The sequence below is a fragment of the Nematolebias whitei genome, chromosome 15 (genome assembly GCF_014905685.2).
Source record: "Nematolebias whitei isolate Nwh7 chromosome 15, NemWhi1, whole genome shotgun sequence".
NCBI lineage: Eukaryota > Metazoa > Chordata > Actinopteri > Cyprinodontiformes > Rivulidae > Nematolebias > Nematolebias whitei.
The window spans coordinates 22,152,202-22,162,908 of NC_056512.1; the positions used below are offsets into that span (position 1 = coordinate 22,152,202).

The following is a 10,707-nucleotide window of genomic DNA, read 5'->3' on the forward strand; positions in this document are numbered from 1 at the left end:
TGACGGATGTTTCAGTGTTTCTGTGCTAAAAGAGCTCCTTTTCTTTAAGGATTATAATAAACACCTGACCATTGCCACTGTGTTTCCATCAGGATGTGCGCTCCTGTTATGGTGGAACTGGAGGGAGAAACAGACCCTCTGCAAATCGCTATGAAAGAACTGAAGTAAGACTATTTCAGTGCTTTATCTAACACAATATGTCTTTTGTCTTTATTTAGAGAGCAAATTATCTCACTCGCTGTGTTCTTTTCTCCAACAGGAGCAGAAAGATCCCCATCATCATCCGCAGGTACCTTCCTGATGGGAGTTATGAGGACTGGGGCTGTGATGAGCTCATCGTCACTGACTAAACCTCTCATCTGTCTGCTCTCACAAAACATTACGTCTAATGTTTGGACTTTTAGAGTTTCTCCAACCCACAGGAGTTCCTGAAGTGCAGAGTTTCTCATTTGCTCGCTCATTTAGGTTTAAGGTGGTGACGTAATTTATTCCCATTGTTTTAACAGCTGCATTGTAAGTAGGAGAAACAAGACGAGGGAACTTTAGTCAGACTTTTTTTTTTTTTTTAGAAAATAATCCAGTGTTGTAACTATGTTTGTTTTTTTTCCTCAAAAGATTATAAGTGTACATTTGATGTTTTACTGTTGTTAATAAACTCTTTTTTATAAGCTGCTGTTATTGATGTGTTTCATGTCTTTGCAGTGTGTAACAGCTTGTAGCTAACAGGCTGATAAAGAGTTAGGAGCACAGCACTGAATAAACTGTCCTTTTTTATTATTCAATGCAGCTGTGGTAAAATGTCTGTGATGATGTGTTTTACATCTGAAATCATTTCTCATTTTCTAACTGATGGCGCAGGTCAGCTGTAGGTCGTTTAAACACGTTTGTTACATTAAATTGTATTACGATTACTTAATATCAGTCTTCCTCTGAAACCAATAAATGACATTTCTTAGAGAACGTTCATGTTTATTGGCTTCAAATTTAGTATGAAACCAAACTGGAAAGTCACAATACTTGTACAAAATTTCAGCTAAAACTAAAATGTGATCTTTAAACAGTGGAAAACCTGACATTTAAATTTCTTTACTGGTTTAGTTTAAATATTAAGAGGCTGTCTTAAAGCGACGCTGCAGGTTATATAAAGGAGACGTCCTCGCTCAGACAAACGTATGCAAAGCAGTAAAACTTAAGTGTTGATGAAGAGAAATGAGTTCCATCCATTATCCTGCTTCTTCCTTTCTGGGTCGCGGGGGTCACTGGTGCTCATATCCAGCAGTCACTGTGTGTGGGAGGTGGGGGACACCCTGGACAGGTCTCCAGTCCATCACAGGGACACAGACAACACTCACTCAAACGTAGGGACAATTTAGAGTTGAAGCAGAATAATGGTAAGTGTGCACTGGAGGTTGGAATTTTTAGAAAAGTACTCTGGTGTGTTGAAAACCAGTATGTTAAGGCGAACGATACGCGTAAAAGAACGATGGATGTATTTTGAAGACATTTGTTTTTGCTTTGATCCAGAAGTCTTGATTGTAGAGAACGGGGCCTCGGGGCAAAGCTGCGTTTGTCTCGTGGGGTGGAGAGGGCAGCACATGTGACGCTCGCACCGAACGCTGTGAGGTCATCAGGACACAAAATCATTTGAGTTTGTGGGTCTGAACAGGGCGGACAGGACTCGTTGCCTAAAAGCCCTAGTTTTGTCTCATCTGTCCAAAAGACATTCTCCCAGGAGCCTTTGGCTTGTCCATTCGAATGTCAAGTTGTACTCTTTCTGTTTGGTGTCAGTCATTCTTCATTAAGTCCATTTTGGCTCAAACGCGTGTGATCTGAGAACAACGTAGCTTCACCTCTAATCTCTTTAGAAGTTGCTTTAACATCATTTGCGTTACCTGTTTCTTCAATTTGCTATTTTCCTCCTGCTTGTGTGGAGGTTGGTTACAACCCTGTGAACTTTAAACATCTTATGTTCAGCACAAGAACATCAAGCTGCTTATGCTGCTCAATCATTTTCTTACATCTTAATGGTTGATTTGCTTCATTTCATAGCATGTGATGGTGGGGTTGATGTGCAGGGAGTAAGGGTCTTTGTCCCAGTGAAGCTGCAGTCAGAGCAGTTATAAGGCTCCCTCACTGCCCTCTTTCCACCCCCCCTCCCCACATTCCCATCAATGGCCCTCTTTGTCTTTTCAAAGTATCACAGAGCCGATTAAAGAGGGAGAATTAGGAGGCAAAACCCGACAGAGAAACTCACGTATGTGCGCATGAAAGCTAAACTATGCATTCACACCACCAACACTATGAAAGAATTAAGTTTAAAGAAACCTTCAATTGCAGTTTTTAATCAAAAAAGTATAGAAACTTCACTTTTTGCTTTTTCTTTCTCCTGACAGTTCATCACAATTCCTTTGCTTGCATGTAGAAGTTCTCATCCCATCCGACTGTTGCATCTGTGAGCTGACCTCCAGTCAGATGAAACTAGTCATCCATCAGCTGAGACGATTTGATCAGAAAACCAGTCAGAGAATTTCTCTTTGTGTTTTTGTCAGATGTTTGTGTTCCTGTTTGTAGCATGAAGTTTGCATCACTTCTATTAACCCCAAGAACATTTGAAGAGGCAGATTTGAATTCAAGCAAGAAAAAAAACAGCTTTATTTCACAAAAACGAGTAAAATGATCGATTAGTCCTCACACGTTAAGGCTTTTGCTTCTGTTATGTTTAGGCATTGTGTAGCTGTGTCAAGTTGCTGAAAGTTATAGAAACAGTTAAGGATTTTCTCGTAACAAGGAGAAACAAACAGCCCAAAATAACATAAAGCACACAAAAATATTGATAATGCTCATAAAGCTGACTTCAGTTCTGCTGGAGGAAACTAAATAAGACCAACATTAAAACTTTGAGCAGTAAAACAAGCAGTTTAAATTCATGTCAGTACATAAAACATTGCAAATAAAATGTTATGCATGCTTATAAACTTTATCTATTTAAGAGTTACATATTTTAGAATTTTAAAGAACATTTGTAATATAGAAAATGACCAAACGTTGGACAAAACCAAGTTGGTCTAAACAATGCAACTAAAAGTACATAAACTAACAATTCAAAAGCTGAAAGAGAAAAACAGAAACTGAATTAGAGGCTTTTACACTTCTGCACCATTTGTTAGTGTTAATGAGAACAAGGCACATTTTTTACATTTTATATTAGCTTGTGTTAAAAGGCTTCACCTGTGGCAACATCATCTCTGCATTTAATTTTTAGATTTATACAATCAAATTTGTTTCATTATTAACACTGAATACTGCTCTTTAGAGACGTGACTTACACTCAAGCAAAAAGCAAACAGCATAAAGGTTTTCATTAAAGATAATAAAGGCAATAAAAAAATTTAATTCCAGCAAAAAAAAAAAAAAAAAAGCAAGAACGTTTCTTGGCTATGTTCTCTAATCTTTTCAATAAAACTTTACCATTTGAACATAAATATAACTGTCATTGGCTCTAAATCATAATTAAAAAGGGTAACATCAGTGCCAATGTAAAAAATGACATATTTTGACACAAAGACATTTTAAAGTAAATTAATATATCACCATGAAATTAAATTATCTACTTCAATGGTTCCCAACCCTTGTCCTTGAGGAACACCATACTGCATGTTTTAGTTGTTTCCCTGCTCCAACACACCTGATTCAGTGATTTAATTACTTCCTCATGTTCTGCAGAAGCCTGTTAATTACTCATTAACTAAAATCAGGTGTGTCAGAGCAGAGAAACAACTAAAACATGCAGGATGGTGTTCCTCAAGGACCAGGGTTGGGAACCCCTGAATTGGCTACAAAACGTCAGGTAGTTCTGAGTGTCACGTTGGGAGAAACATCTCTTAAAAATAGTTTCTTCTCTAGAAAAAGTAAAAAGTTTTGGTCTCAAAACTTTGGTCGTTTGACAAATATTTTAAATCTATGTATATACAGTAGGTACATTTGTAACTTCAAGTACTGCATCGTTTATATTAGTACCACTGAGTTGTTGTGCAAGTTGCCTAACTTCACACCTCACCTTGTGTGAATCGTGGTTTTATTCCTGTTTATTGTCTGTATAAAAACACTTTTGGGAACACATATTTGTGATCTGTTTAAACACTGATATCAGGATTATCCCAAAATATACAAAACAAAAGGTCAACCCTGACTTATAAATGTAAAGCCAGCTCATAGTTTGGCATTTTTGTGGCTAATTCATACAGAATGATTATGGCTCACCCTATATTGACTTATTTATTCTCATTGTGTTGCTGCTGACCTCTCTCTTGGCCTTTAGAAGGTTTTTAGACTTCAAGCTGATGGGATCATGACCCCTCACCACCCTTAAGGCGGTTGTTTACAGCGTCAGAAAGCCGTGTGGCGGTGGTTTTGGTTGGGTCTTTGCATCACCAATAAATCAAACACTTCTCGAAATCACCACTCGAAGCTGGCCTCGGGCTGTGACAGCATTTCCACATCTGGGCGAGATCAGAAGAAGGGCTCACCCCTCCTGCCTCCCCAGCTGGTGCCTCCAGTGCTTGCCCACCCGCCCCAGACCGGACCACCTTCATCGCCGATGCCTCCAACAGCTCCGCTGTAGCTGCAGCTCCTCCTCTGGTCTGACTCTGGGGCTGAACCTGCAGCGGTGCCCTCTGGTCTCGTTGTCTGTCATGGCCGCGACAGTGTGGTGTAGACGGGCTGCTCCCAGTGTGTGGGGCTGTGCGATTGTGACACACTGGCTGGGTCAGTGATGGCAGTGTAGAGGGGCCTCTGGGAAGGCCCTGTGTAGGAGAAGGCTGAATACAGCCCTGAGGCCTGGCTGGAGTGGCCGTAGTACGACCCGGAGGCATGGTGCTCGGCATATTCTGCAAACTGAGCCCGTGAGGCCAGTGAGGGGAAGGCAGAGCTGTAGTGAGGCAGGCTGAGAGGGGTATAGGTGACGTGAGTACCAGCCGAGGCTGCTTCTGCAAAGTGACCCCCAGCACCCGCAGTCTCGCTCTTGATTTGTGCCTTGGAAGAGTCCGAGCCCAAAGGGGAGCCGTGGTGCTGCTGCGGCTGCTGCTTGGAGAGCCAGGCTGCTGAGTGTCCGCTGGCCGCCGCCAGAGCTGATGAGATGCCGTAAGTGTAGGGAGAGGCTGCTGCAGCCCCTCCTGTCCCGCCAATCTGCCCAACCCCTGGGTGCCCATTCGGGGGAAGGTACTGGTCAAACTCATTGACATCGAAAGGCTCCATGTTGGCCATCACCTCATGGCTCATCTCACCAATGTCCACATTACCAAAGTCTATATGAGGTTTTCCAGATCCAGATGTACCTGAACCTGCTTCTGCTCCTTGAGGTCCACGGGACCCCCCATTCCCAGCGCACTCCCTCTTACCTTCCCCTGACTTCCCAGACTGAGACTCGGTTTTAGGAGTGGTGGGAGGCGTGGGAGGACTGTGGCTCTGACCTGTGGAGACACAAGAATGTAGTTACACCTCGTTTACTTCCATCAGTCACAAACATTCGCCTAGCTGTCCTGCCCAATGGACTCCTCACAGATCTAACAGTAACACTGAGTGGTATCTGTGGGAGGGAGCCTGCAGCCCACCTGCAGTATGAGGGTGGTGCTCATCTGCCAGAAGGGACCCGGCTCCCCCACTGCGGACCACTTCCAGGTGGAGAACCTTGTAGTGGGACTGGTTGTGGCTGACCTCACCCTCCAAATGGCCGTCGCCCTCACTTCCTGAACTGGAACCGGGCTTTCCATTTTTGCGGCGCCGCGGCTGGTATTTGTAGTCCGGGTAGTCCTTCTTGTGTTGCTTCCTCAGCCTCTCTGCCTCCTCGATGAAGGGTCGCTTGTCGCTCTCATTGAGAAGCCTCCGGTGGAGAGAGAAACAAAAAGATTTGAGAAACTGATCTGTTTAGAGTAACGGTCAGAAACAAAAAGTGCCGAACACTTTGAGAAGTCTATCAGTTCAAGAAACAATTTTAATTAAAAAAACAGAGTAGCAGTTGAGAACATTTAGATGTAAGTTAAAAATAGCACCATATGAGGATAAAAATAAAGCTTAATCAAAGTAAATTTAATCAACGTTGGTGCATTTTTAAAAGATGCATAATCTTAGCTTCACTGGAACTCTGCTGCATCTGATGGCATGCTGTCGGGGGAGGGTCTGGATGCTGGACAGTAGTAAAATCACAGGCAGAGGTTGCATCCTGTTTATTATGAACTGCAGCTCCTACTTCTACCACTGCTGACAAGAGTGAGAAACCTCTGACCTTCCCCAGCCCCATGGTTCGTCATGTTTCAGGTTCAATTAGTTAATCCTGACTGAGCCCAATGTCAAGTCTTTATCTAATTTATATTTAATCCTATTCAGGTTAATTTGTTTAACTTATCAAACATGAATTAAGGAGTGTTCTTGCAAAGAAAATAGCAAAGCAGGGCTGACTGCAGACTCAGGATGTTTCATGGACCTTTAGGGTTCCTAAACGAACCCACAATGTCTGAAAAACTCTGAAACTGAAAGTTCAGAACGTTGAGACAAGCCAGATTAGTGATTTTTAAAATGTGAGATCCCGTCAGAATAATTTGAACCCTTGCTTTGCAACAACTTTTGACTTGGCCGATAGACATTTTACTTCAAATTCTGAAGTTAATAGGGATAAAATAGTCTCCTTGTCAGTGGTGGGGGTGGGGGTGGGGGGGGCTTGACTTTATATGAGATGCTCACAAAAACAACTCGTGAGCTGCAACCAAAAGAGGCCATTAAAGAAATAATTCAGACTTTTGGAAGTGGGGTTTTGTTAAAATGTTACAAAAGATTAATATTGCACCTATCATGGCTTTTTGAACAAACTTAGATTTAACTAACAGAACTGACAAGTTAATGGCTGGACTGAAGGAGGCCAAGACCAAAGCCTGTTGCTGCATTGAATCACCTTCGATTTCCAAACTTTTATGGTTGTTTATGTGATCATTGATTTATAAGCCTATACACTGTTACAATGATTTAGGTGTAAATGGCAGTTGCAGTGATATATAGCGCTTTTAGTGCAGCCTGGGAAACTTCAGCAGTTAAACACCCATCCAAAACAAAACTGATGGCAGTGTAAATGTTTTAATGTGTTTGCACGAACATATTTAAAATCCTAAATTATTTTAAAATTGCCACATTTGCTTTGAAAGGGGATCCCAGAAAGCATCAACAAAATAATATTGATTGTATGTGAGGCCACTTTCACTAAAGCAATCTTCAAAATAAATCAAACAAATATTAAAAAAAAATAAAAACATTTGTACAAACTATGACATTTTAAAGCTTTGAGTTGTTTAGGGACAACAGTAATTTGGCCTTGATGTTGCTTGGATTAGCTCATCAGTCCAGTTAGAATTAAAGTTTGTTTCTCCAAACGGAGCTTGTTAAAGATCTATCTACAGCAGGTAAGATATTAATTATTAATATCCACAGAATGACTCTTTAAAATATATCTCTAGCTCTTTATAAGACAGCAAAATGCATTTTGTTAAAACATCATATGCTATGATAAAGTTGTCACAATAGTGTTTGTTTGTTTCATCAACATCATCTTGACTTTTTTTGGCACTATATTAATTCGCATCATGTCTCACACCTCATTGTCTCCATAACTGCCCTGTGTGCTTTAATTGCCCCATAGATTCTCAAAGTTTTGGGAAAGAGTTAGAAATTATACAAAACTGCACTTTATGCCATAAGGGCGATCTGAAAAATAAACTGCTCAATAGATTGTTCCTGCTATAAAATCAGTTTAATTTTAAGATATAATTTTAGCTCTGACTCTGACCTCTTTCTTCTTCTTCTTCACCTGTCTTTATTTAAACTACATCAGGGCAGGGTGATATTTCAGTGTTGCTTTGGTTTTATTCTGACACACGCTGATGTGAGGGAGCATCATCAGAGTATTCAGAGGTTAAAAATCCTCCTCCTCACCTCCACAGCTTCCCCAGGGTCTTGCTGAGCTCGGCGTTGTGCAGGTGGGGGTGTTGGTCCGCCAGCTTCCTCCGCGCCGCCTGCGCCCACACCATGAAGGCGTTCATCGGCCTCTTCACGTGCGACTTGCTCTTGCTGCCCGCGTTCACGCGCACGGGCACGGGCACGATGGTCCAGTCGTAGCAGTTGAGCACCTGGCTCACCGCGTCGCGGATGCCAGCGGGGAAGCGCTCGTCCTCGTCCTCGGACCTCACGGACGAGCAGCCCGCGGACGCGTCGTCGTGCAGCGCCGCCAGCGTCGGCTGCTGCACGCGGAGGGGAGAGTCGCTCCCGCCCGCCGCGCCGGAGGAGTGACCCGGCGACAGGGACCGGCTGTCGTCGGACTCGACCTCCGAGAAGCTCTGCTCCTCTCTGGACATCTTCCTCCACAGACTCGCCTCCAGAGGGTCAATGAATCGTGCTCCTAAACGCGCCGCTCTACCTGTCGTCCTCCTGCTTTGAGTGTTTCTGACCTACAATGAGTGGCAGCAGCTGCTCTGTCTCTCTGATCTACTTCTGTAAGTTATAATATAAACTGCCAGTCTGTCTCTACTCTCAGCCTCCGCTGCAAAACTCTGTGAGGATTCCACATCAAAGTTCTTTCCATCCGTGTGGTTGGTATCATAGGCGGCTCAGTGCGCACGTTGGACCCCAGTTTACCTGCTAATGGAAAGCGGTCAGATCCAAACTCACCCGGCCTCCCTTCCCCGTCTGCCTCTGCTCCCGCACTTAAAAACCCAACAGTGAGGACCTGGAACAGGGGCATCATTTCAGTCAATCAGATAAACAATAAAACACATGTGTGCTTGTGCGTCAACAAAAAGTTGCTGCTGTGATTATTGCAGGGGGACTTTGATTGTGCGTAAAAAGTTCTAACATGTGGCTCTGAGGAGAACCTTAACATTTTCTCAGCAACATATTTACAGCCTTTCCTGCGTGGGTCTCCAAACCAGCAAAATTTTACAGTTATTACAAGCTCCCTGGAGAGCGCGCGCTGGAATAACAAGAGCACAGAGCTCGGATTTATCCTCCGCTCGTGCGCAAACATGACCTGGCGCTGCAGACACAAACCCCGTGTGTCCGCGAGTGTCTGAGGGCGGTTCGGAACAGGGGGCAGGTCTACCGGTGGGAGCAATAACCTCACCCTCAAGAGTAACGTGCCAAATCAGCAAACCTAACCAGCAGCTAAACTGATTATGATTAATTTGAAATCCAGCTGTGCCAGTGTCTGTTTGAGAGAGGGAATTTGCAAGTTAATGGTAATCAGAAACAGCATTTTTGAGCATTTTGCTGATTATCTACAATGGGTGTTTCCTTTCTTTAAAAACAAACCCACACCAATGGTTATCACGTTACAGAGTGTCCTAATAAACGTCTGTCAAAAACAGCTAATTAATTAACATTTGAATGGCTGTCAGGTGGATTATTTTCCAGCAGAAAGACTGGTAAAGCTCCACCACCTGTCCAAGTGCTGATATTCGCATGCCACCTGGTCTGCAGGCTGTCATTACATCTCAAGAGATCCCTGTGCGTAAAACCCGTGCGTAAAGGCGAAGCAATGGCTTTTTTACGCGCGGTGCTGCGTCACAGGCTGACTGCTTAATGTGAGAAGAGAAAACCAAAACTTAACTGAGTTTTTCTTCACTTTCAATTATAAATCTCCTTTATTATTCCTGATGCTTCAGGGAAAGCGAGTCAATCCACTCATGTCCTCTCCTCAGCAGCAAATGTCTCATTTTTTATAACCAGATCAGACAGACAGGATTATGTAAATTGTTTTCGACACACCCTTTAGACTCTTTCAGTCTGCTTCTGAGCACATTTGCTGCGCGTAATGAATTCCAGCGATGGGAACTCATTACCACCGCCTGACTGGTCAATAAGTTGGCCTCAATTTGCTCGCTGGAAAGTTTGTTTGTTTTCTTTGTTAAGCTTATCCTGCGCCTACAGCCCCAATTAAGCAGCAAGATACAGTTTAAATAATAATTAAAAAAAATCGAGTTTTAGTGTAAAACTACACAGTAGCAGTTCTTGCTAAAAAATCAAATCTTTTATCCAAACCAGTGAAAATGGTAATCTGGCGCAAAGTCAAAACCTTAGAGTTTACATTTTAAAGCATGAAAATCGATGATCCAACGAATAAATATCTGAAATAAATCAGTTTGTAGAAGAAGCACTTGTTCCGGAATAAAGTAAGAAATCTCAAAATGAAAATAAATTTAGACTTTTAAACCAAAAAGACCATGTCTGAAACCTTCCCATATTTGTACAGCTCAGAAACCCCTCAAATTTCATAAAAAAAAGGAAACATTTCCATTAAAATCTAACTCTGAAGTTTGTGTCTACAAGTTTCAGCCTGAAGAAACGATCAGATCTCAGGGTGGGAGCAGCCACCAGCAGCACACAGCAAAGACTTGGAAATGCTCTTACTTCAGCAATGAGAAAAGGAGGTCGCCGCTTTCAGCTCGAAAATCCGTGTTTCCAAAGTGACGCTCGCTCCCCAGCCCCCTCGCGCTCTCACGCAGCCTCAGAATGAATGCCTGCTCTGTGTGTCCGGAGCCAGGGCTTAAAGAGCCCCTTGTGTGCGACGAGAGGAGAAAAAAAGATGCAGAGACGAGTCTTAAAGCAGCAGCGCACTGAGAGCTGCAGAGCTCTGATTGGTCAGAAATATCTCTATCCATCTATCCATGCGTC

At 43.0% G+C, this 10,707-nt stretch overlaps 1 protein-coding gene across 2 annotated transcripts; it reads right to left on the bottom strand.

Annotated features, from left to right (window-relative positions):
- Positions 1–4,619: 4,619 nt before the first annotated feature.
- sox10 (SRY-box transcription factor 10) lies at positions 4,620–8,734 on the bottom strand. 2 transcript variants are annotated; one of them, XM_037688880.1, is made up of 3 exons: positions 7,975–8,734; positions 5,718–5,878; positions 4,620–5,468 (listed from the first exon to the last, which is right to left on the bottom strand). In XM_037688880.1, the coding sequence occupies exons 1-3, from the start codon at positions 8,391–8,393 to the stop codon at positions 4,690–4,692; spliced, it is 1,359 nt and encodes a 452-aa protein (XP_037544808.1). In that variant the 5' UTR covers positions 8,394–8,734; the 3' UTR covers positions 4,620–4,689. The 2 variants fall into 2 exon arrangements, with proteins under 2 accessions (XP_037544808.1, XP_037544807.1); XM_037688879.1 differs by having other exon boundaries at positions 5,610–5,878.
- Positions 8,735–10,707: the final 1,973 nt, after the last annotated feature.